The sequence below is a fragment of the Lagenorhynchus albirostris genome, chromosome 2, assembly GCF_949774975.1.
Source record: "Lagenorhynchus albirostris chromosome 2, mLagAlb1.1, whole genome shotgun sequence".
NCBI classification, from domain to species: domain Eukaryota; kingdom Metazoa; phylum Chordata; class Mammalia; order Artiodactyla; family Delphinidae; genus Lagenorhynchus; species Lagenorhynchus albirostris.
In genome coordinates, this window is record NC_083096.1 from 169,568,141 (window position 1) to 169,595,428 (window position 27,288).

A 27,288-nucleotide genomic window follows, 5' to 3' on the forward strand; every position below is an offset into this window, starting at 1 on the left:
TCTTAAACTTTTTCCTAAGCATAAAGTGCATGGCCTCATCAATCACTTTGTTTTTATTTTTTTGAATATACATAGTGTAGATAATTTCAGTGACAGAATTAAGGTAATAAATGCTTCTTTGTGTATTTCCAGGATGTAGTACAGTAGAACGTTATTGCTTTTCCCACTCTGATCTTAATTTTATCACTCTGCTTTATTATAGGTGCAATCAGTGTGGCAGAGAATCTAAGCTTTTATCAAAGTTTTATGAACTGGAGTTAAATATCCAAGGCCACAAACAGTTAACAGATTGTATCTCAGAATTTTTGAAGGTATTCAGATTTTGGCGTATATGTTGTTTCTGTTCATTAACACTATTCTGAATGTCTTTGATTTTATGAATAAATTCATCATTTCAACTTTTTCTACATACGAGTGTCTCTGTTTATGTAATGATGTAGAAGAGACTTTGTAAATTATAAAATATTAAAGTAGGCTGCATTTAAAATAATTTTGGGGGCTTCCCTGGTGGTGCAGTGGTTGAGAGTCCGCCTGCCGATGCAGGGGACATGGGTTCATGCCCCAGTCCGGGAAGATCCCAAATGCCACGGAGCAGCTGGGCCCGTGAGCGATGGCCGCTGGGCCTGCGCGTCCGGAGCCTGTGGTCCGCGACGGGAGAGGCCACAGCAGTGAGAGGCCCGTGTACCGCAAAAAAAAAAAAAATAATAATAATTTTTGACTGTTTCAGTTTATTTTATATGTAGAGTTATGTATGTGCAAAAACTTGTGTGATTGGGGTGTAACAGAGTAAGAAAATGTAAGTGATGTTACCATAAGGTTAATTTACTTTTTCATTTAATGAGAACTAGACAGTGTTGAATGCAAATATTTTTTTACATCAAATACGGCCATTCTTCAGCCTCTCCACTCCATATCTGTGTGTGTGTGTGTGTGTGTGTGTGTGTGTGTTTATTTTGGCCACACCAGGCGGCATGCGGGATCTTAGTTCCCCAACCAGGGATTGAACCCCTGCACCATGCATTGGGAGCACGGATCCTTAACCACTGGACAGCCAGGGAAGTCCCTCTTTGTATATTTAGATTTACGCAGAGACAGGGAAATGGTTCCCCTTTGTTTGGAGTGGAAAAGTTGCTAAGAGGCAGCCTTTGTTATCATGTAGGAACAGACACATAGCATGGTATTGATAGGTGAGCTTATTATATAGCTTCCTTTCTTAAAATAATTTTGTACTTTTCCTCCTCCTTTAGCACAACCATTAGAATGCTTGAAGTTCTCATTGAGTTCTCATGAGTGCTTACATGTTCAGGCAGTGTTTCAGCTGTTGGGAATAACCATATGGAACAAAACAGACATTTTTGCCTTTAAGAAGCTTATAGTGATAATGGTATGGGGACCAGTGACGGACAATAAAATAAATGGAAGTAAAACAGCTAGTGTGTCAACTGTAATAAGGGCTATGGAGAAAACTAAAGCAGGGAAGGGGCATGGAGAATGTGGAGTGTGATTGAAGGTGGAGTAGTGAGTCATCCAAGAATTGGGGAGAAGAGTGTCTGGGGCAGATGAAATAGCAAGTGTAGAGCATGAGACAAGAATGTGCCTGGGGTTTGAGGAATAGCAGGGAGGTCAGTGTGGTTGAAACATAGGGAGGATGATAGAAGATGACATTGTGGAGGTAACTAAGGACCATATCAGACAGGGCCTGGTAGACCTTTGTTGGAAATCTGACTCTGAGTGAGATGAGATACCATGTAGGGCTGTATGCATAGGAGTGATGTAATCTGTTTCAACAGGATAACTCTGGTTGCTGTCTTGAGAATAGGCTGATGGTGGGGCAAGGGGGCAGACAGAAGGAGTTGATGGTGGCTTGGACCAAGGGTTAGCTGGAGAGGTGATAAGCAGTGTTTGGGTTTTTTCAAAGTAGAGCTGATAAAATTGTAGATTGGATATGGGGAAAAAGAGAGGAGTCAGGGATTACTAAGGTTTTGCCCTGAGCAACTGGAAGAATAAAGTTGGCATAACTAAGATGTGAAGGAGTGTGGGAAGAGCAGGTTTGGCAGAGGAATTAGGAATTTGCGGTGGGGCATGTTAGATTTGATAGGTATAGTTCAGGGGAGAAGTCAGGGCTTGATCAAATCACCAAGGGCATGAGAGAGACGAAGACCAAGGACGGAACCCTGGGACATTCAAACATTAAGAGATCAGAGAGATAGGGGAGCAGCTAGTCAGAGATGCTGAGGGGGATGTGAGTTGAGTAAATAGGCGAGTGTGGCTTCCTGGATCAAATGAATAAAGTGGTGCTACTAGTATTGTATTACTGTATTTATTGTCTTGTAGTGTAATCTGTACCAAAAAGCTCTTATAGAAACATAAACGAGGTTGAGGTCTATCCCGATGGAGCTTTTTCTGTAAACCTACAGCATTGGAAATGCCTCATAGAGTAACTATGTGGTTTCCTTTACTCATAGAACTACCTGTTGTATCTGTGGGAAAGAACTAACTATAAGACAGAGCTGCCAGGGCTTCCCTGGTGGCACAGTGGTTGAGAGTCTGCCTGCTGATACAGGGGATGCGGGTTCGTGCCCCGGTCTGGGAGGATCCCACGTGCTGCGGAGCGGCTGGGCCCGTGAACCATGACCGCTGAGCCTGTGCGTCTGGAGCCTGTGCTCCGCAACGAGAGAGGCCGCAACAGTGAGAGGCCCGCATACTGCAAAAAAAAAAAAGGACAGAGCTGCCAAGTAAACTGTGAAAACCCTAACAGTCAAACTTTTTTTAATCTTAGATATTGGCATATCCCAACGATCTGTACTGTTGTAGGGTGTGATAGCTTAGGAATGAATATGATTTGAACTTAATACAATTTTAGAGGGTGTCAAATTCAGAACCAGACATATCCATCTCCTGACCCTAAACATGGTCCTACAGTAAATTGCTTGAGGAAACTGGATCCCAAAGGTTATAGGTGGGGAATTTTGAAGTTTGTCCGTATTCCATTGGAGATCAAAGAAGCCCAACTAAAAGAGTTGTGGACTGACTGACATGACAGCTGTGGATTGAGCAAAACTTCTTTTTGAAAGGGCTATCTTATCTTGAAGATTATGACTTTGGAGATTATCACTAAAATAATCACTAAGGTGATTGGCAGTGGAAAGAATCAGAACATGTGAAATTCCTTAAAAATTTATTGACTTAAATAATTTTGCCTATGTTACACATAATAAAAAAACCCTTTACACTGTGCAGAAAGTCAGCATAAATAAAAAAAGGAAAAATTTAAAAAGAAACCACCATTAGCTCTAACATTGCGTTTTTCTGCACTCTTAGTTTTGTGTCATGAATGTGGTTCAGTAACTTTAACTGTGTGTGTTTGAAATTTGTATATATAATTTCATATTCATTGCCCATATGTAGTTTCCGCCCATTTTCACTGTTTTAAAATTAATTTTGCTGCATCAAAGTACCTATGATTTCTTTTAATTAATTAATTAATTTATTTTTGGCTGCGTTGGGTCTTCGTTGCTGCGCGTGGGTTTTCTCTAGTTGCGGTGAGCGGGGGCTACTCCTCGTTGCAGTGTGCGGGCATGGGCTTCTTATCACGGTGGCTTCTCTTGTTGCAGAGCATGGGCTCTAGGTGCACAGGCTTCAGTAGTTGTGGCTCACGGGCTTAGTTGCTCCACGGCATGTGAGATCTTCCCAGACCAGGGTTCGAACCCGAGTCCACTGCATTGGCAGGCAGATTCTTAACCACTGTGCCACCAGGGAAGCCCCTTATGATTTCTTTTCTAAACCTACTTCCTTACAATTCCCAGAATTGGGATTATCAGGAGAAAAGATCTAAAGCCAAGTATTTTTAAAATCATACGTTTTGGAAAGAGAAACATTAGTTTTAAATCATTGTATACAAATTAATAATGTCACTGCTAAGCTAATACAATCTTATGTGTCCTTCATTATTTATAATAACTTGATCTTAAAGAGCTTGAATAGAAATAGAAGCTATTAACTAAAATGAAATTATAATTTGCATCATAGGGTTGATCACTTAAAAAAACTTTTCTTTTCTTTTTTTTTTAAATGTGTCTTATTCCTGATCAGGAAGAAAAATTAGAAGGAGACAATCGATACTTTTGTGAAAACTGTCAAAGCAAACAGAATGCAACAAGGAAGATCCGACTCCTTAGTCTTCCTTGTACTCTGAACTTACAGCTAATGCGTTTTGTCTTTGACAGGTAAATATGTGCATGTCGTAGTGTTTGTTGCTCACTGTGGACTAGTATGTACAGATTTCACCATAGATAAGATAGTAAAATGCTTATAATTTGAAAGTCAAGATTTGGGGATGAAAGTTACAGCCTGTCATAATTAAGAACTGGAAAAATAGAGAATCCTTATTTTTTATTCTGAAAAATTATTAAAAACTGCCAAGGAAAAGCAGACATTTAGGTAGGAACTGAATTTCCTTGACATTCTGTTTTACTGTATAAGGACTTGAGTAAATTTTCTACTCACTACAGTACGTCCGCCATTCCCATGGAGATAGATCAGGCAATTTTTTTTCACATGTGCCTTTTTTCTGTAAAGCAGGAACATGTATGGTTTCCTTTGTAATAAAACTAAAACTTCTAGAAATGTACTGTTTGGAATTAGCACTTTAAATTCATACCTTTTAGGGTGTTGATTATTTATTGCCCAATTCTAAGACAGTATTATGTTTTGAGCAAGATTGCTAAATGAAATCTACCTAGCTGCTATCCAGTTTATTAAAATAACCAGTAGACCTTATACATTGTTTTATGGTTGTTTTAAATATAAATATAATTAGCTTTTTCTTGGTTAGGCAAACGGGACATAAGAAAAAGCTGAACACCTACATTGGCTTCTCAGAAATTTTGGATATGGAGCCGTATGTGGAACACAAAGGTAATATTTTTACCAAGCAGTGATAATTATAATGCTCAGAGACGAACCTGTGATCTATTTGTGTTCAGTACAGAGTAGCATTTTACTACTAAATTTTATTTGCTAATCTTTGAGAACAAAGGCATTTTAGGTGAGCCGATATGTTACTTTCATTTTCTATGAGTGAGTACATAACAAAGATTAGATGGTTCATAGATGTATATTGGGATTGACCAAAATGTTCGTTCACGGAAAAACCCGAACAAACTTTTTGGTCAACCCAGTATATAATTAATGGTATAAAAGAATAAAAAATGAAAAATACTTAGCTGTTCCTGTACTCAAGGCTTGTTACCTTAGCCTCAATACCATATCTGTAATTCCTCGTAAAATTAAGGGTCTCCAAGCTGCCTCCATTCACGTTTTTAAAAACCATTTTATCAAAAACATTAGATGGCCTAGTTCCAATATTTATGCTATAATTATATATATGACCACTGATAAGTTGTAGGATGTTATGACAGAGTCTCTAATAACTTACTCTTCTTTTTCTTTTGGTAGTCTTCATCCTACCAAACAGGATGATTCTTGTTAGAGAAAAGAAACATCTTGCCCTTTGTTTCTCCTGCCCATACTGGACAGACCATTTTACTTCTCTTTTAAGATTGACCTTAATGTTTGTGAAATTTTTAATACAGAAATTATATCATAAACTCTGTCTCCGTAGAAAAGTTCTGGTGGCAGCTTATAAATAGGAGCAAGCCATAAAGTAAAACCTTCAACAGAAATGATTGGGGAGGTTGGGGGAGGTGATGTGGTAAATATTTAAGCCTTAAAATGTATGGTGCTCTCTAATCAGTACTGGAGTTTAAAATTTACACCTGTGGAAGAAGGAAACTACTGTAGAAGTTGCTGCTGGACTTTGTTACTATTATATTTGGCTGAATGAATAAACTTTAGCAGTAGTTCACTTTACATAGTAGTTTGCTTCCTGCCTCCTTTGTTTAGGTAATTATTTGAAATTAGAGAAGCCTGATGGCTTAGTGATTTCTCAGGGTCAGAAACTTAGGAGATGTAAAAGTATTCCTTTCCTTTTTTTTTTTTTTTTTTTTTTTTTGGGTGTACTGTGTGGCTTGCAGGATCTTAGTTCCCTGACCAGGCATTGAACCCGAGGCCACTGCAGTGAAAGCATCCAGTCCTAACCCTGGACAGCCAGGGAATTCCCAAATTATTCTTTTCCTTGACTCCAGTGTATGATTTTGAATAGTTCTTATTATTCAATTTATTATATATTTGTCCAATTTGTATTGTAAAGAAAACCTTTGACCATAATAAGTCAAAAAAGCTGTATATATAATTTTAGTATGTTGGATTACTAAGTAATTTTTTTTTTTTTTTTTTGTGGTACGCGGGCCTCTCACTGTTGTGGCCTCTCCCGTTGTGGAGCGCAGGCTCGGCCATGGCTCACAGGCCCAGCCGCTCCGCGGCATGTGGGATCTTCCCGGACCGGGACACGAACCCGTGTCCCCTGCATCGGCAGGCAGACTCTCAACCACTGCGCCACCAGGGAAGCCCTACTAAGTAATTTTTAATTAGAGAAATAAAAATTCTTATTTTAGAATTGTTAGCTATGACTGGTAAAATTAATCCAGTAGTTTGTAGTTATAGACCTGTTCACACTCTTTTGTAATGTTTGTTATACAAATGTATTACCTCATATAGGTAGAATACTAGAAACAAGTTAACTTGTTATAATTGCACAGGGTTCATTCTAGATAATTAGGAAAATTCAGAAAGCATAAAGAAGAGTTATAAATAAGAGCCACTTGTAATTCTATCACCCAGATAACCAGTATTTATATTTTACTAAATTCTTATTCATGTATGTCTACACACACATACCCACACAAAGTGGAAAAGATAGATCTAAAAGATGATCTATTTTTTAAAGGAGAATTCATTTGCTTCTTTAAATAGTGAACCTGCATATATACGGAGATATGTAGACAGAGGGATTCTCATACCTTGAACATTTAGCAGCTTACCCTCTAACTCCTGCCATATTTCTTGGGGATTTTAATATCCCTGTAGACCATTTTAAGAGTCTGAATAAAATTCATAGACTTTTAGAAGAAACCAATTACATTTAAAGATTTTTGTTGATGTGGATCATTTTTGAAGTCTTTATTGAATTTGTTACAATATTGCTTCTGTTTTATGTTTTGGTTCCTTGGCCACGAGGCACGTGGGGTCTTAGCTCTCCACCAAGGATTGAACCCGCACCCGCACCCCCTGCATTGGAAGGCGAAGTCTTAACCACTGGACTGCCAGGGAAGTCCCAGAAACCAATTACATTTAAATGTAGTTATCAAAATACTGACACAAATTTGTAATACAGTAATATAAGTGCAAACCAAAGAACAGGTTCCAGTAGTCAAAACCACTGTAATTCTTAAGTTGATGAGTACAGTAAATTGATAAGTATAAAATCAGGTTATCTGCAACAATGATAATGTGATAATGAAAGCCGTGATGTCTATTGGTAGTAGAGTCACAGTTAACTGCTAATCCTTCTGTGGTTTATTGTCGTCATTAATAATTTAGGGAATACTACTAAGTACCACTGTTGTAGACAGTCTTCAGCTGACCTCATTAACAACTACTCTCCTTCAGTGATTTTGTCTTTCACTCGGCCTCAGTCCTTCTGAGGGTCATAGCTACCTTTTTCTTCCATAGTTTAAATTTCATACATCTTATTCCATCCTATTTTTCCTCCTCTTCTTAAAATTATAAAATGTAACACACTCATCGAAGTTAAAATACAAAAATGTATGGCTCAGAGAATTATCACAAAGTGAATATCTTCACGAGTACCACCCAGGTCAAGAAAAAACATTCCCAATACTCCAAAGATTCCTGTGTGCCCCACCCAGTTGCAATCTCCTTCCTCCTGAAATATAGCCAGTAATCTGACTTATATGGAAATCACTTTTTTGTCTTTTTGCTTTAGCATTTAACCGTGTAAGCTTGTACCCCTAAACATTATAGTTTAGTTTACCCTTTTGCCTCCTGGGATATAGCCAGGTGAAATCTAACCCATCATTAAATCTTAATCTGCCTCCTCTGCTCCTTCATCTGGGCCATTGATCCCTGGAGAAAAACACCACAGGTATGTCTGTCTTCTTAACCTTTTTATTTTGGAGAATTTCAAATTTATATGGGAAAATCCAATCTGACAGTTTTGCTCTTTTAACTGGATCAGTTCATCTATTTACACTCCTAATTCCTCTAATTCAAATTTACATCACTTTTTATAGTTCCCTGTCACTTGCATATATTTTCAAGTTTCTCATTTCTCTAAACATAGAGAGCCCAGTTTTATAATCCATGACTGATATTGGTGGAATATTATTCAGGTTTATTTTTGCTGTCTGATTTGGTTATTTTAATGTTGCCATGTCTTCCGTACCTGGTTATCTCTGGAAAATTTTTATTTTATTTTTTATTTTTGCCGCACTGCATGGCATGTGGGATCTTGTTCCCTCACCAGGGATCGAACCTGCGCCCCCTGCAGTGGAAGTGCAGAGTCTTAACCACTGGACCACCAGGGAAGTCCCTGGAAAATTTTTTACGGGGATTCACTTAGGGCTGGGATGAAGCCACCTCCTTCAGAGAGACCTCAGGTTTCTTTCTGCCAGGCACCTGGGGTCCCTACTAGTTAGGTATCATCACAGATCAAGTTCGCTACTTGAGGTTCCCTTGCTCACTCACGCTATAAGAACCCGGCCAATTTAACCCCATGACATTTCCCCCCATTCTCTTTCTGTTGTTCTGCTCAGGGTTAAGGAGTTTTCTTTAGGTTCCCTGAGGTTGGGGAGTGGAGAGGTTGTTTCTTACCTGAGGTTGGGAGTGGAGAGGTGGTTTCTCGTTCACCTTTTCCATGAAGTGATTGGGAGAGTGCAGTGTAGTAGAAAGAAGAGTGGGTAGGTGAGTCTAGGTAAGCCCCGAAACGTGGAGTGTGGAAGTGCCCACCTGGTGGATACAACCTGGGCTGGGCTGTTTGCTATTACTGTTTTGTTCTTTCAGTGATTAACCTGGAAATTATAACATACCTAACTCTTAGAGTTAACAACTTTACCCTCTAAAAACAGTACAAGGACCTCAAACCACTAGGAAATCGATATTCTCCTAAGTTGTTTATTGTTTTCATATGTGTTTTAGTTCTACCGTAAAGAAAAAAACTGATAAGGGGAATCCTATGCCAGGGGCCTAGGTTCGATCCCTAGTTGGGGAAGGAAGCTCCTGCAAGCTGCTTGGTGTGGACACACACACACACACACACACACACACACACACACACACACACACACACACACACACACACACACACACACACACACACACACACACACACACACACACACACACACACACACACACACACACACACACACACACACACACACACTAGCCCTCAGCTGCCAAACACACACACAAGCCCTCAGCTGCCAAACACACACACACACTAGCCCTCAGCTGCCAAACACACACACACACTAGCCCTCATAGGATGCCTTATTATCTGTAGAATTATTGGTGTTAGTTTACCTACCTCCTCTGTTTATCATTCCTTTTAATATTCTAGACCTTCCAACTGGAACACTTGAATTAAGTTTGTAAAAATGCCTTTAGTAAGGGTCTGTTGGTATCAAGTTATTTTCAGCATACTGTCTGGAAGTATATTTATTTCTTGTTGTGAAATTTACTCTAAGGATTAACAGTTATTTTCACTCAGTACAATTAGAGATTCTGTTGTCTTAGGGCTTCCTTTGTTGCTGTTGTAAAGTTGGTTGTGGTTTAATTCTTGTTTCTTTATAGGTGACCTGTTTTATTTTGTCTGATTTTGAAGATCTTTTTTTGTTTGTTTTTGTTTTGGTGTTTTGCAGTGCCACTGTGACCTGTTTGGGTTGAATTTTAGTGTATTTATCCTCCCTAAAGGATAAATTTCTCAACCATTATGTCTTAAATTTTTTTCTTTTCCATTCATTCATCTCTCCTTCTGGAATTACATTAGTCATGTATTAAGATTTTAACTTTGCCATCCATGTCTCCTAACTCTTGCTTTGTCCTGCATTCTACATAACTTTTTTCAGGCCTACCTTCTACTTTAATGATTCTCTATTTAGGCAAACCTAATTGCGCTGTTAAAACTTGTGTAGAGTTTTGACTTTCAGTTATTGTAATTTTCATTTCTAGAAGCTTGATTTGGTTCTGTATCACATCTTACTTTCATTTTTTATAATCTCATTCCTTACTTTTAGTTTTTATTCTATCATTTATTTCTTTAAACATAACGTTCTACTTTACTTTTTCCAGTAACTGAGATGAAAAACTTCATGGGTTATTTACCTGTTGTTTCCTGCCTCTCAGTTATAGTGACTTGTGTCCTTGGTGTTTTGTGTTGTGTTGTGTTTGTGTGTGTTTATGTGTATGTTGGACTGAATTCATATTCTTTAGAACTGTCACTCATTCTAGGACCACATCAAACTACACTCTTGGCTTGAGGTTTTTCTGTCTTCCTAGGTAGTATGAATTCTTGGTTGAAATATTCATGAGGGCTTGATTCTTAAAAACTTGCAACAGATATTTTTTTCCTCACCCCAAGAGTCAAAGTATAAGGCAGATAATTTTTTCCTACTATTTCCTCTGCAGGGTAGGTTCATTTCTCCTTATTTCTTAAACTGAAGAACCCTAGTTTCACAATGTGAGTCCTCTTCTAGACTCCTCACCTTTTAAGGATCTTAGCTTTGGTCCCACAAACCTCTTAATGTGAAAACAACAGTTGAAGTTGATAAAGTTTCACCTAATACTCTCAGGAGAAAATTGGTTTCATTTTCCTTAACCTCCCTAGCTTCCTGCCTTCACATAGTATTTGGCTTCTGAGAATTCTTCATTTGTTGCCAGATGATCATTGCATCTTAAAAGATTTTAAAGTATTTTTATCTTAGTATTTTAAATTTATTTTTAGCTGGGGGGGGTTAGATGAGCTTTGCTTCAGGTATTAATCTGCATTACCGCGTTCCCCCACTGAGCTAAAGGAATGCAGGACTTCGTCATTTCAGTCAACTGCTGTATTCTCCATGCCTAAAACAGTGTCTAGGATGTTTATTATTTGTTGAATGAGTGACTGGCTATACCTTTATGACTGACTTCTTGCAGTTTTAAGGAAATTACAGTGATGAAACAAAGATATGTGTGCAAAGATTTTTATGACAAAGGTAATTACTTAATGGCCATAAAATGCTACCAGTTTAAATGTCCAGCAGTGAGGGAGTGGTTCAATATAATGTGGTACTTGTATATAGTCACTATAAATAATTTTCAGAAGAATATTTAATGATGTGGAAAGATGTTAATGATATATTTGTTGGAAAAAAATCTATAAGTTTCAATATTAATAGTGGTTATGTCTGTGTTGTAGGATTGCTGATGAATTTTTCTAATTTTTATTAATAAAATGTAGTAGCAGTGATTGCTTTAAGTACATTTTCCTCCCTATAATTTAAGTTTAGAATGTTTAAAAGATATTTTTCAAACTTAAAAATATTTTGTCTTAAAACGTAAATGTTCTTTCATTTGCTGATATTTTGATGTATGGATAAAGCCTTCTCTTCTTGCATAAACCATGTGCATAGTAGATAGGCTGTGATATGTAGGTTTTGTTTATTTATTTTAATTTATCTATTTTATTTATTATTTATTTTTGGCTGCATTGGGTCCCCGTTGCTGTGTGCGGGCTTTCTCTAGTTGCTGCAGGCAGGGGCTACTCCTCGCTGAGTTGCGCAGGCCTCTCATTGCGGTGGCTTCTCTTGTTGAGAAGCACAGGCTCTAGGCACGCGGGCTTCAGTAGTTGTGGCACGCAGGCTCAGTAGTTGTGGCTCGCGGGCTCTACAGCGCAGGCTCAGTAGTTGTGGTGCACAGGCTTCATTGCTCCGCAGGATGTGCGGTCTTCCCGCAGCAGGGATCGAACCTGTGTCCCCTTTATTGGCAGGCGGACTCCCAACCACTGCGCCACCAGGGAAGCCCCGGTTTTGTTTATTTAAAGTGGAATAGTTAATAAGTTAAAAGACTCATAAAGAAATCTGAGTGCAGAACCCAGTCTAGATTTTTATTGTTTCTTTCTCTGTATTTTCTATTTGTCTCGTCTACACCGATTTTTTTTTTCCCCCTCTTTTGGCCGTGCCACGAGGCTTGTGGGATCTTAGTTCCCTGACGAGGGATCAAACCCACGTCATCAGCATTGAAAGCACCGAGTCCTAACCACTGGACCACCAGTGAATTCCCTTGTCTACACCTATTTTGAAAGCAATTTTCCTTAATGACTTATCTCCAATGTTTAAAAAACATTTTTCTTTTTTCTAGAAACAATAGCTTTTTAGTTTTGCACTCAAATCTTATTAGTTTGTGTGTAGTTAATTTTTGTAATAAGTTGGAAAATATGAACAACTGATTCTTGGTTAGCATATGGCTCAGTCTGTTAATGCAGAAGGGAAAGTATACTTCAGAATAGCTTCGTAACCCTGAGTGCCCAGAATGCCGTAGCTTTCCACCTGTATATTTTGCAGAGGGAATGGAGAGTTGATACAGTGAGCTGCTTAAAACAATGCCTGCTACTTTATTTTATGAGACTAAATTCTTTAAATCTTAGGTGACATATTTTGAACTCTGTCAGATGCATAAAGAATTGTAATCATTACAATTCAGGCTCAGGATATAAGAAGAAATAATGTTATCCAAAATTTCTTTCATTTTTCCCCTTTCTCCTTCCCTAGGTGGGTCCTATGTGTATGAACTCAGTGCAGTCCTCATACACAGAGGAGTGAGTGCTTATTCCGGTCACTACATTGCCCATGTGAAAGATCCACAGTCTGGTGAATGGTATAAGTTTAATGACGAAGACATAGAAAAGATGGAGGGGAAGAAATTACAACTAGGGATTGAGGAAGATCTAGGTAAAACCTTTAAGTTGTGAGTGCCCTTTTAAAATATAATTTTTTTTTTTACCAGAAATGTTTGTGATAAATTATTATGGCCCAAGATTGTTATGGACTATCAAGTCTATTTGCATTTCTTAAACACATGAAATCTCTGAACATCTGTTATAGAAATGCTTGAATTTTTTTAAAAAATGATTTTGCTCCAGAGATGGTTTCCATAATGTCATGTTTTCAGTACAGTTTGAAGGCACAAATTTAATTTTCAATTAACAGGTTAATTGTGGGCAGCTAGGGAAGAGGATGGTGAGTATTAAGCTAAAAATTATGAGTAGTAGATGTAATATAGTAGGATTTGTAGTCCTTTTCTCTGGGTCAGGAAATTTATTTTGGGGAAATAAGTATAGCAGGGGAACTTTGTTCCCTGAGCAATGTCTACCCCCTCTGTTAAGTATCTTACTCCATCCCTAGAGTGTGGAGCAGTGCCACTGGGGAATAAGCTGCTTGCTGTTTTGTAGTGATGAGGTCTGCTGTAAACGATACCTCCTGAAATAGTATTATTCTAGTGTGTAGCTCTCATCACCTCGGTTTTCGTGGGCTCCGTACCCATTTTTTGTCGAATGGAGTGGGCTGCTCTTCCAATAGGAGCCATCTTGGCTGAGGTTCTCATCACTTTCTTACCGTATTTGTCATTTTGGGGTGAGGCTTGGACAATGGGATGCGAAAAGAGAAAAGGATTGGGAGTAGGTGTGTGTCTCCTGCCACCCTTCTTTCTTAAAGGATCAGTACCTCTTTCCCAAGGTGGAGTAGCATGGCAGTTAAGGTTGGCTTTCAGGAAGGCCTGGGGAATCTTGCTGCAGAGGTCCATGTGGTGGCTCTATTCTTGTAATTGGAAGAAGTATTTTCTATTTTTTTTATGTATACCCTTTTTTTCTTTTTGCGGTACGCGGGCCTCTCACTGTTGTGGCCTCTCCCGTTGCGGAGCACAGGCTCCGGACGTGCAGGCTCAGCAGCCATGGCTCACTGGGCCCAGCCGCTCTGCGGCATGTGGGATCTTCCCAGACCGGGGCACGAACCCGTGTCCCCTGCATCGGCAGGCGGACTCTCAACCACTGCGCCACCAGGGAAGCCCCCATTCCAATGTTTTAATACCTCTCATTATATGCAGCTTACATTGCTCCTTTTATCTATTTTATCAAAAATAGAAAATACTTATTCATTAAATTCCATTAGTCAGTCATTACTATATTCTCTTGTGAACGTCTATGAATCATTTTATATTCCATCTTATACAAATTAATGAACATGTTTTTTTGAGTTTTCCCTTTTTAAAAAATTTTTTTAAAAAATTATTTATTTATTTATGCTGTGTTGGGTCTTCTTTTATGTGTGTGGGCTTTCTCTAATTGCGGCAAGTGGGGCCACTCCTCATCGCGGTGCGCGGGCCTCTCACTATCACGGCCTCTCTTGTTGCGGAGCACAGGCTCCAGACGCGCAGGCTCAGTAATTGTGGCTCACGGGGCTAGTTGCTCCGCAGCATGTGGGATCTTCCCAGACCAGGGCTCGAACCCGTGTCCCCTGCATTGGCAGGCAGATTCTCAACCACTGCGCCACCAGGGAAGCCCAATGAACATCTTAAATCTTAACTTTTTAGTTAGGAATGACCAATGTCTTTTCTTTGTATACATGCTCCTGACAGTTTTAATTCCCTATGACTGTGGTCTTCAAACATACTTGCTCCTGTAGTCCCTATAAGAATATTGAACAACTTTTGTATTTCATTGCACATTTTAAAATCCAGGATTTTTCATTGTAAATTTAAATAGCTTCAAATAATGTAACTTCTGACAAATTATAAATATTGAAACTTAAACTGCAGCATTACTGTTGTATCCAAATGAAACTACATAACATATAGATTCCATACATCCATGTCATCCTTTTCAGAGTTAAATGAACTGATCTTTTTTTATGACAGGATTTTTTTTTTTATGTTTCCTTTTTATCCTATACTAGTGTTTCCATTACACTGACCCTATAGAATTTCATTCTAATGGAATATACTAAGTTTTCTGTAGCTATAAAGCTCTAAATAGTTAGAAAGTACTTCTGGATTGAGTGTTCTTTTTCTTTTTTTTTAAATAAAACTATATAATTGATCAAACCAATGTAAGTGTGTTAGAAATTTTTAAAAATTGAACTGCAAAATTTTACTGTAAACATATCTTTTGGTGAGATAAGATTTTTTTTGTCACAGGTAAGAAGAGGTTATATCTTTCTTTTGTAAGGTGGGGAGGCAGATGACTGAAAGGAGAGGTGGAAACCATCAGTGAAACCTGAACAATTTTAGAAAAATACATTGTCAATTGAGGATCTGATAATTGATTTCCTCAGAGCTATGCATGACCTCCTACCCATTGGAAGGTTATCCTGGGGTAATCAGACTCAATTTGAAGATCCCCTTCATGTGATGTATGTGCCATGTAAAACACGAATGTTTTCCACTTGCTTCTGAATTTATAGAGATTAGTGGCTAATCTTAGCATTTTATTTCATTTTTTTTCAGGAACATTCCATTTTATTTCTTTGCACAGTTAAGTCTGGATTTATTTTTGTAATTTAAGATCAACAGTAAAATAAACTCATAATAGTTTGTGGTTTGTTTTTTTTTTCCTGGTTCAGGTTTGTCACTGTGAAAAAGAATACTTTCTTTTCAGCTTTTAAAAATGGAATATGGCAGGCAATGCGGGTTAGTAACTTGTTTAAACATTAAAATATTTGTCCAGCCTGCTAAATTTGTATTGCCTTTTAATGTATTTTGAGTTCGTATTTTAGGAATTGTTTTCTATGACCCTCCCCCTCCCCCTCCCCTGCAAAAGAATGAATAAACTCTAGGCATTCTAATTTAGTCATCTTTTGATTTCTCTTACCTCAGCAGAACCTTCTAAATCCCAGACACGTAAACCCAAGTGTGGCAAAGGAACTCACTGCTCTCGAAATGCGTACATGTTGGTTTATAGACTACAAGCTCAAGAAAAACCCAACACGACTATTCAGGTACCAGGTGAGCAATTTTCCAGGATTACATAAGGCAAGTATTTTAGAATACCATGCTCAAAGGTCAATGACGAGAACGGATTGCTTTTATCTATTATGGTAGGTTGGTTGCATATGGTAAATGGTGAAAGTGTATATAATCACAGATTTGCTTTAAAGTGGTGAGTTTTTATGATAAAGGAGGCTTTAACAGAACTGTTCCACTGACTGCCCCTAAAGAAAAGCAAAAGCAATTTAAAAAAATTCCTGTGGATTATAAAGATGAATTTAAAGAGCAATTTGGTTCTGTTTTGTTCAGTTTTGTAAAGCAGTTTTGGGTTTTAGCCAGTTATAAATTTTCTAGATTTAATATAAGAAAGGAAGAGCTGCTGCTTGGCTGAAGGCAGTCGTCAGTTGTCATTTTACCTAATACTGTGCTTTGCTCTGTCTGTGGCACCATGTGTTTTGAATGGTGTTTCTGACCCATTTGATGCTTCCAGTTGGCTGATGATGTCATGCAGAATCGGGTAGGGAAACCCCCTGGTATTATTCCAGGGTCTGTCTTCAGTTTTACTTCTGCCTGCAGGTTGTAGGGAGACCATAGTAGGATTTTGCCACCAAAATCTTAGCCAGTATTTGTTGTAATTTACAAATCAGCATGGTTCTTTGTCTTTGAAAAACAGGATAAAGGTTTTTGTGTCTTTCTGTTCTGAATAGCCTTTCTTCAAGAGCTGGTAGATCGGGATAATTCCAAATTTGAGGAGTGGTGTATTGAAATGGCCGAGATGCGTAAGCAAAGTGTGGATAAAGGAAAAGCAAAGCATGAAGAAGTTAAGGAGCTGTACCAAAGGTTACCTGCTGGAGCTGGTCTGTAAGATATTCTGGGACAGCACTGTTGCCATTAAGTGCCTTGTTTCTTTTATGTTCACAAATGTGTATGAACAAACTTTCCCCTGCCCTTTCTTATTTATAACCCGTTAATGCCAGCTTGTGCACTATACAATTACTATGTAAACCAACAGTAACTTAATGTGTAGCATTCCGTATAGTTTTCATTATCGTGTACTTTTAAAAATGGGAAGCTCTTAATAAATGATGAGGTTTAGGTCAGCACTCTGCATATATAACTCTTGTAGATATTTCTGATTTGTGAGGCATTAACTTGTTTTGAAAGAAAAATCAGATTGGGCTACTGTGGAAGCAACTTGCCTAGTCTATTTCCTTGTGTACTTTGTACCCTAATAGTATTAACAGGCATTCTTTTATATGAGTACTATTTTTATGATACTGTTAGATTATTTTGAAATTTAGCATCAAATATTCTAAGAATAGGAAAGCTTTCTGCTGACCCCTAATTTCTTAAGAATTATCCCACACAGTCCAGCTCATTCCTTTACTGTGTATGTTTATTCAAGTTTATCTAATGCCTCAAAAAGGAAACCTCAACTCCTTAAGGCTGGTATGCCATTTGTAATCATGTTTTCTGTCATTTCATAGGCAATTCCCCATACCCAACTCCTACTTTAAAAAGAGGCAGTTTTACTAATTTTAGAAAATAAATACTCAAGCATAATTGTACTTGTGGTTTTGTCTTTTTGATATCTCAGTTTTCCATTACTGGTATTACTTTAAGCAAAAGATGAATATAAATTGCTACATCTGTAAGAATATCTCTCAAAAGTTCTGTCTAAACTATACCCTAATTTGATTCTGACCTTTCTTTGTAACCTGTTAACTCTGCTTCAAGGGTTGGGATTATCCTAAATAAGTAGACCGACCTCAGTTTTATTGGAAACAATTTGGAAATGAACATGTAATTCAGATCTCTAAATTTATTCAAAGGAGTTGGTACCTAGAAATTTGTTTTCTGAACCTTATTCATGGTTTCCTGTATTCACTGGACAAAAGAAAGCAACTTACTGGGTCTATAAACTAAAGAGAATCACTCTTTAAAATTGTATGGTCCAAAGATGTTATGTGTCAAGTTTACACTGTGTGCCCTCTTGCCTGTTTTCATTCCGTCTATAAGAACCAGTGCTTGTGTTCTTTAAATATGTATATATGTTATCAGTACTCTTACCAATTATGAGGTTTATAATTTTTTCCCGTTTATAGTAACCTTATATGATAGTAAGTCCATGTTTTCCTAAAATAGTCAGATCTCAAAGCTACTGACCATGGTTTTGTGCTGCCAATCAGTCTTATGTTTTTTCTAAATCTTATCTTTGTGAACATACTAAAAGAAGGGTCATTTATCCTAAAATATAAACCTCACTGGGAACCTGAACCCTTTTGGCCCTTTTTATTTAAGTTGAAATAAATTATCTCTAAATAATCCTAAATTATCTTTAGGTAAGTTGTTTCAAATATTTTTGATGCCATGATCTTTCTAGACTTTATAACTTTCCAAAACAAATTCCTATTCAAAATCCAGGCATTTAAAACTATATATAAATAAGTTTGAACCATAGTATACGTTTCCCTTTGGTAAATATTTTAACACTTGCTTTCCCGCTTCGTCAGATGCTGAGATTTTTATACAGTTTGTTATCCCAACTTAATAGAGTTCTTACTCCTGTTAGTTGATTCTCCATGCCTTTGGCATCACAATAATGGAGAACATCTGTGAGAACCTGCCAGGCGTCTCTCTCTAGTGCAGAAATATCTGTAGTGTAAAAACCTTCCACAAGCAGAATCTACTTTAATTATTGAGACTTGTGCTAGACCCCGATTGTTAGGGAAGCCCTTGGTAGAAATTGCTACAGCTCTTTCAAGATTTTTCTAATCTTCATATCTTACATCAATAGCCTTGAGATTACTAAAAGTTTTAACCTATGGGACTCTTCCTTGGGAAAAGATTAGATATGCTAAGACTTGTATTTTGCTCTCTGGGATAGGGATCATTCCATACCACTATACATTGTAAAATGCCACAACCATGTTAACCTATGCTGAATCTTACTCCACATTTATATATTGTGTGAATATATGATTAACTTTTCTATATCTCTTTTCTTCCATAAAAGCTCAAAATACTTCACATATCCTATCTTTTACATTCAACAGCATCCCTGTGAGGTAGGTAGAAGGCAGGTATTATTACCTTCATTTTACAAATAAAAGATCTGAAGCATAGAGAGTTCAAGTGACTTGCTCAAGTTCAGTTTCTTGGTGGCAGAACTTGGTCTCAACTTGTAGTCACGAGCTCTTCCTCTGCAGCTGCATCAGAGCTGACCAATCAGTTAGGAGTCTCTCAGTTTATGATGTACAGTTTTAGCACAAATAAGGGATCCAACAGTTCTGGATTTTGTTTTTGTAAAAATTGAAATGTTTTATGCTAAACTTAAAATGGAAGTTAGTTTTTAGACTTGTAAATCTCAGGGAAGTGTAAAATTGGTCAAAATGGGCTTTGAGTTGAATTGTCTATCCCTCAGATCTCATCAGAAGTAGTATTATAATACAAATATATAAATTCAACCTCTGTATGTTTTCTTCTATGTTTTATGCTGGGACTCACTGGAGATCTTTGTAAGTAATCAAAGCTGGCCCTTTATCTTTAATTTTGGCTTTTACGGAACTCTGGGGCTCTGTTTTCCCAAATTAAAACACATTCTGAGGTGTTTGGTTGTATCTTTTAATTTTTGCAACTTCAGAATTGATAATATTCGATTCCAGTGCACTTCATCCTAGAAGTTGCTTAAAATAGCTTAATTTCCTGAAATACATAATAATGTAATGAATTGATTGTGATATGGATTTGGATGGGGAAATCAACTACCTTTTAATCAACATCAGTATCATCTTGGGTGAAGAAAAATTCAGTGGTTTAAACGGCCTTGTGAAAGTGCGGTTATAGCTGATGAGGTTAATTTTTAACTTAGAACCTAGTCAGACTCCTCATTTTAACTTTCAGTTGTATTATCACACATCGATGACAAGTGTTTATGAAAATCGTTATGGGGGTGAGGTTATGTGATTTGCGAGCTGGCCTGGAGTGTGGCTTGTAGTCACCAAGTGTCCTGATCAGAGCTCTGCTGTGCTATCAAGCAAGACACTTCTCTCTGTGGAAACCTCTTTTGTAGAATGTGGTTAATAATACCAGCCGATCTTATAGGGCACCATGCAGACTCGTCCCTCCCGTGCACAGCTCCTTGAATTCAGATGAGTGCTAGTTAAACGGAGCTTTGTGCTGTACTCATGAAACGTCTTCCCTGAACAATGATTCTTCTGATTCTGCTAACTTTGGAAAGAGTTTGCATTGTCTTGAGGAAAATGAATGTATCGCTTAGTCAAAAAGCTGTAAAAATACATAGGCTCTTTCCCTTGCTTTCTTCCTCAGAGCCCTATGAATTTGTCTCTCTTGAGTGGCTGCAGAAGTGGTTGGATGAATCGACACCCACCAAGCCTATTGATAATCACGCTTGCCTGTGTTCCCACGATAAGCTTCATCCTGATAAAATATCGATTATGAAGAGAATATCTGAATATGCGGCAGACATTTTCTATAGTAGATATGGAGGAGGACCAAGACTAACTGGTAATTCGAGATGTCTTATCTGCTTAAAAAAGAGTAATGCAATAAGTCTGCATTATATGATCTTTATGATCATTTGACCCAAACTGTGCTTAGACCATATTCCTTGCAGTTTGCAAAAATGATTTGCTAGGGCTTCCCTGGTGGCACAGTGGTTGAGAGTCTGCCTGCCAATGCAGGGGACACGGGTTTGTGCTCTGGTCCTGGAGGATCCCACATGCCGCGGAGCGGCTGGGCCCGTGAGCCATGGCCGCTGAGCCTGCGCGTCTGGAGCCTGTGCTCCGCAACGGGAGAGGCCACAGCAGTGAGAGGCCCGCGTACCGCAAAAAAAAAAAAAAAAGATTTGCTAAGTCAAGTATAAATTAAGCAGCGTCATACACAGTATATTTATAATGTTAGAAAAGAAATTGCTTATTCAGTTTTGTTGTGTGTTTTTTCTCACAAGACAGACAAAATAGGATACATTAGAGAAAGCCATCTAGTGTTTTGTTATTTTGTACAGTACTCTTCAGAGTATTGGTTTGGTTGATACCCACAGGAAGGTCTTAAACAATTAACATTACATTTATAGTTGTCAGATATATTGATTACCCTCCCCTCCTTTACACCCTCCATCATTTGATGGTGGTCTTGCAAAATTTGCATCTAAATCTTGTAAAATGTACTTTCTGGCATAGATAGTTATAGCATATTATAACATTTTATGTCCTATAGTTCTTTCTTTATGCAGGATAACACTATTGCTGTCTTGATATTTATGTCACCAAAATAATTTAGAACATATACCAATTTGCTATATTGTGAAAATTTGTGACTTTGGGTTAAAATTCTTCATTGTTTTATGAAGTGCTGAAAACATTTTCTTAACAGGAAATTTATATGTGAATACACTCTTCCCTTTCGTTTTCTCTGTCTCAGTGAAAGCCCTGTGTAAGGAATGTGTAGTAGAACGTTGTCGTGTGTTGCGTCTGAAGAACCAACTAAATGAAGATTATAAAACTGTAAATAATCTGCTCAAAGCAACAGTAAAGGGGTATGTTCACAGTGTATATTGTTTGATAAGCTAAAAAACCAAGTAGCTTATTATTTGTGGGTAATAGGGACTTGGGATCTTTGGAAGAAAGAAGGGTGATGAGTGGTTGGCCACAGCAGAGTAAATTTTATGGTGACTGCTGCTGTGGCAAAGATAAAGAGGGCTGAGGCACAGCTCCTGTGGCTATATTCCATCCATTAGAAAGGTTGAAGCAGAGATGTGCATCTGAGGCCTAAACAAGCTAAGGCAAGGTGCTCGCCTGTGTTCTGACATGGAATTGTGGAATACTTATGTTGGAAAACCATTCTAGCAGGCCTGGGGTGTCCCCTTTAGAGAGGCTGAAGTAAGTTTGTTAACCAGGGGTACCCAGTGGTGCATCCTTGTCAGGAACATACAGGCTTCTTGGAGTTTGTTGAGCCGCACTCTGTAGAGCACCTCTGGACTCAGGTGGCATTTATGATGTTTGGGTTTAATTTAAGTTGTATATTTCCCAAAGAAATATCAATCTAGTTCACTGTTTTGGGTCATTCCATAAACAGCCTCCTGAGTGGCCTAAATGTGTTTGTGTATATATATGTGAGTGCCTATATGCAATTGAAGGGTCAGCTATATGCAGTTTTGAGTAGTAATCAAGTGAAGGAAAGTGGCCAGTTGTTTGGTGTGATTGGCATAAATTTAAATGAGGGTTAGGAGTAGCAGGGTAAGATTTAGGATGGAAGCAAAGTATTTTTTATACGTGCAATTTAATATGAAGAGTAAAAATGGCCAAAATGAGGAAATAGGTTAAAAAAAATTGTGTGCACAGCAGCAAATACTGAACATTTTAATTCAGTTTAGTTGTGGCCTTTACAAGGAAAGAAGGGAGGAGGACATTAGGAAATGTCACTTGCATGATTTTACATTCTCTCTCTCTTCCACAGCAATGATGGATTTTGGGTAGGGAAATCCTCCTTACGCAGTTGGCGTCAGCTAGCTCTTGAACAGTTGGATGAGCAAGATGGCGATGCAGACCAAAGCAGTGGGAAAATGAATGGCAACACCTTGAATAAAGGTAGTATTTAAAACCTGTATGTAGATGGTTGTGAATCATACCACAAAATTGTAAGCATTTGTTTGTAGTAAAATAGTTTTGATTCCCATCCACGTAATTTCTAAGACAATTTTTTTGAAGTCTAAAGCTCTCAAAAATGTCTCAGAACACATAAAAAGACTTATAAGCTATTGAAAGTGAGCAAGGGCTCAACAGCTCAAGAGAGGCATTCCTTATGGCATAAGGCATTCTTTATGACCTGCTTTGGGCTTAGGGTCTCTCTAGTTAATCCCAAGCAAAATTACTTTTAATTTTGCTCCAGCTAAAATTTTTAAGAAAGGCAAGTCTGCTGCAAATTGCATAGTATGTTGTTAGCTCAGTACATTTTGGTTATAGATTATTAGCCACGCCAACAGGCTGACTTCGTCAAGTTAAATGTGCTTGAACTTTGCATTTTTCATCCAGGAGAAAAAGCAGGTTTTGAATAGCTTTTTACTTATAAATTCTTCTGAGTTTTCTGAAGCGATGCTTTTAAATAGGAAATTATATTAAGTGAGTCAACCACTCAATTCCAATTTTGTAATCAGTATTTTATAAGATTATGGGAAATTAAAACATTAAAACCTTTTAGATTTAAAATAGAAATCAGTAGTTTGATCAGTTTACTAATTCATATACAATTAATGATCCATAAGCAATTATTTCACTTAATATTATCTCCAAATATTAGTACTTATATACATATATTTTATTATTTTAATATTCTTAACCTTTTTACTGAAATATTCTGTATTTTCTGCATTTGAACATTTGTATCATTTTATTTGGTGTGGATCTTCCCATATCACTGCTTTATTTTTGAGATTGTAAAAACACTAGAGCCACTAATAATTTTAAACTGATTTTTTTTTTAAACATTTTCAAATTTGATGAGTGATTTTTTTCTTTTGGCTAAAGTATTTTGTTGTGCTGTGTACTTCATGAACTTAACATTTGTTTCAGTTTTATTCTATCATTTAAAAAAGATATTTTAAGTATAGCCAATATATTATAATAGCTATATATGGAATATAACCTTTACAAATTGTGAATCACTGTTGTGTACCTGAAACTTATTTAATATTGTACATCAACCACCTCACTAAAAAGAAAGATTAAAAACATACTTTTAGTGTGACGTGACCCAGTATGTTAAATATTTTGTGCTCTTTTAAGCCTCTTTACATATCAGTGGCCCTTTATTTTTAAAACTGAAGTATAGTTGACTTACAATGTTGTGTTAATTACAGCAAAGTGACTAAGTTATACATATATATATTCTCTTCCATTATGGTTTATCCCAGGATATTGACTATAGTTCCCTGTGCTCTGCAGCAGGACCTTGTTTATCCATTCTGTATATGCCAGTTTGCATCTGCTCACCCCAAAGTCCCAGTGCATGCTGCCACCACCACCCCAACCACCAGTCTGTTCTCTATGTCACCGATTCTTTCTGTTTCATAGATAGGTTGATTTGTGTCATGTTCTAGATTCCAGTGACCCTTCATTTTAAGGAAAGTTGGATGCCATAATAGAAAATGCCTTGATGTCCTAGCTTAAAAATATTTTTCATGCCGCTTTCAGAGTAAAATGCTCCTCTTCTCCCCCTTCCTCCATTCAAAGATTTTAAAAGCTTGAAGCAGAGTAGAAGTAACAAAGTAAAAAAAGTCTTTTCACCAGGTGTAATCACTGTAAATAGTGGCTTTTTATAATGGTGCTTGTTATTGGCACAGTTGTGCATCATCCTTTACCAAGACAGTTTTTAAAAATTTAGCAGCTACATTTCATTGTATGAATATATATTTATTTAACCTATTTCAGTTTTTTACAATTAGTATGTAAACACAGATGCAGGAAATGTGTCCTTGTACCTACTTCTTTGCCTAATTTTCACATTATGTGACAGAGAGAGAGAGAGACACAGACAAACAGGCAGGAGACAGAGTTATCTGGTCATGTCTTTCCTTTGCCCATTTCTCTGCTTAAGCTTTTTAATGATTAGTAAATATTCTTTATGTATATTAAGTGTATTAAAAGTCTGTTATGTGCTTAACCCGGAAAATCCATGAATAAGAATTCTAATATCCCGCTACTTAGGACTTCTTTTATTTGATCATGTTCACTGGTATACACAAGTACAAGCTGGCAGGTGTCACAGTGTAGACAAGTAGAAGCAGATGTTGAAAGAGAACTGTTAATAGGAAAAGGAAAGTTTTAATTATATATATATTTAAAAAATTTTTTTTAAATTATATATGTTTGACATGAAATGTTAAATCCTTATTTCATTAGCCTTCTAAAGTTTTCTGTTCTTCCCTAAAGAGTTGATGGATGAAAGTGACATGACGTGTAGATGATTATCCTGGTTTATGACACAGTAATCTGAATACCTTGACTAGAATTGATGGAAGGATATGTAAACTGTTTTTCAGTTTGAAAAAATGCATATTTTCTTGCATAACCCCAATCTTTAAAAAGCAAAACTGCCGTTCAGAAATTTTTCTTTCCTTTAAGGGAAAGAAATGAAACACTTCCTAGCAGGACTGTGCCGAATCACTTGGGTCTAATTTTTAAAATGTTTTAAAGTTTTCTATGTTTGAAATTGTGTAGAGTAGTATCTTTGCTACTTTGAAATTTAAATACAACAGTAGAAGAGTTATTATCTGTATTTCTTTTGATTAGATGAATCAAAGGAAGAAAGAAAAGAGGAGGAGGAAGAATTAAATTTTAATGAAGACATTCTGTGCCCACATGGTAAGCTAGATAATGTAAAACTGCTGTTGTTAGCCTTACTTTAGCATATCATGTATATTTGGTAAATATTTTACACTCAAGAGCTCAGGCCCTAATATGGCAGCCATGGTAGAGCAACTGGTTTTCTAAACTGCTCATGATCCTAATGTTTCTATTCTCTTGCCCTTTTCAGCTGTTAGCTTCTACTGCCTACTTTCAAGCCAATGCCTCTCACACATTTCCCTCTCGCCTCGCAAAAAAAAATTAAAATAATAGAATTTCCCCATATTTTATTTTATTTTATTATTATTATTTTTTTTTGTGGTACGCGGGCCTCTCACTGTTGTGGCCTCTCCCGTTGCGGAGCACAGGCTCCGGACGCGCAGGCTCAGTGGCCATGGCTCATGGGCCCAGCCGCTCCGCTGCATGTGGGATATTCCCGGACCGGGGCACGAACCCGTGTCCCCTGCATCGGCAGGCGGACTCTCAACCACTGCGCCACCAGGGGAGCCCTCCCCATATTTTAGTGAAGAAACTTATTGTCACTTGTCACATTGAAGGGTTTTCTGAGCTTGAAGGAGAAGAATTTCAGTTATTTCCCATTTATGTGTCTGTGTCTTTGTCCAAATTTGAACACTTCGAAAACAGCATTTGTATATTCTTCTTAGGGATATTTCTGGTTTAGTTTCTTAGCTACTGTGTACTATATATTCTTAATAATAATTTCCTAATCCTTATTAATCCTGAATATTTGTTTATTAGTTTATTTGGTTTTAGTGAGTGCTCATTTGAAATAACTTTTTTTTTGAGAGGGACTCCTTATATATGACACATGGTTTGCCATTCTGTCAGCCCTCTGAAAGCCAAAATGGTGTCTACTTCTCAAAGTCTTCTAATGTATAAGTTCCCCACTCACACTTTTTTTTTTTCTAACTCCACCTTGAGAAAAATTGGACCCAGAGAAGCTGGGATGTCAGTGATGAATCTGTTAACACGTTTGCATTTCTTGTTGTGTGCTAATGTATTGCTAATACTCAGAATTCTTTTTTTTAATTGAAGTATAGTTAATTACTATGTTGTAGTAGTTTCATGTGTACAGCAAATTGATTCAGTTATACATATATGTATTCTTTTTCAGATTCTTTTCCGTTACAGGTTATTATAAGATATTGAGTGTAGTTCCCTGTGCTATACAGTAGGTCCTTATTGTTCATCTGTTTTATATATAGTAGTGTATATCTGCTAATCCCAAACTCCTAATTTATTCCCCCTCCACCATCCCCTTTGGTAACTATAAGTTTGTTTTCTGTTGGTGAGTCTATTTCTGTTTTGTAAATAAGTTCATTTGTATAATTCTTTTTTAGATTCCATATATGAGTGATATCATGGTATTTGTCTCTCTGACTTCACTTAATATGATAATCTCTAGGTCTATTCATGTTGATGCAAATGGCATTATTTCATTCAGTTTTATGCCTGAGCCTAACCTAATACTCAGACTTCTTGTTGGTCCCAATAAATTCCTTATTTTAGTTCTTACTTCATTGCCTCATTATGAACCCATACATGATGCCTCACCCTTTCCCTCATTCACACCAGTGCGGCGCGGCATGTGGAATCTTAGTTCCTCAACCAGGGATCAAACCTGCGCCCCTTGTAGTGGAAGTACAGACTCTTAACCACTGGACCGCCAAGGAAGTCCCCACACTAGTGGTTTTTTATGAAGAGTCCTGGTGGTGCTAGTGATAGTAGTTGTCACTTGAGTTGTATTTGTGTGCCTATCTTTCTGGACACAATCTCACTGCACTTCACTAGCTGAGTGGCATTCTCATTTACTGGCTACAGAACTAGGAAGTGGGGGTGAAGGGTCATCCTGGGATGTGGATTTTTTTTTTTAAACATTTGTAGCATAGATGTGCACATAGCATAAGTGCCTCCATTTTGAGAGTTGAGGAATCTGTAGTAAAATACTAAGTTTTCATGCTTGGTGCTG

The 27,288-nt window shown here is 37.4% G+C and overlaps 1 protein-coding gene and 1 non-coding gene across 6 annotated transcripts in view; both read left to right on the forward strand.

Moving 5' to 3' along the window:
- USP48 (ubiquitin specific peptidase 48) overlaps positions 1-27,288 on the forward strand; it is a 67,368-nt gene that overhangs the window by 17,614 nt on the left and 22,466 nt on the right. For 2 of the 5 annotated variants that reach the window (XR_009539063.1, XM_060141175.1), the window contains exons 6-15: positions 203-311; positions 4,093-4,226; positions 4,835-4,917; positions 12,729-12,908; positions 15,826-15,954; positions 16,644-16,793; positions 20,266-20,463; positions 21,379-21,493; positions 22,414-22,544; positions 25,245-25,316. Coding sequence is in view for 4 of the 5 variants with exons in the window: in XM_060141175.1 (XP_059997158.1) it covers positions 203-311; positions 4,093-4,226; positions 4,835-4,917; positions 12,729-12,908; positions 15,826-15,954; positions 16,644-16,793; positions 20,266-20,463; positions 21,379-21,493; positions 22,414-22,544; positions 25,245-25,316 (1,301 nt within the window). In the remaining variant the exon portion in view is untranslated. The remainder of the gene's footprint in view (positions 1-202; positions 312-4,092; positions 4,227-4,834; positions 4,918-12,728; positions 12,909-15,825; positions 15,955-16,643; positions 16,794-20,265; positions 20,464-21,378; positions 21,494-22,413; positions 22,545-25,244; positions 25,317-27,288) is intronic. The other 3 variants (XM_060141176.1, XM_060141177.1, XM_060141178.1) reach the window with 3 other exon arrangements.
- On the forward strand, positions 2,376-2,510 carry LOC132516598 (small nucleolar RNA SNORA18). Its single transcript, XR_009539419.1, has one exon. It is a non-coding gene; the product is annotated as a small nucleolar RNA SNORA18 (small nucleolar RNA).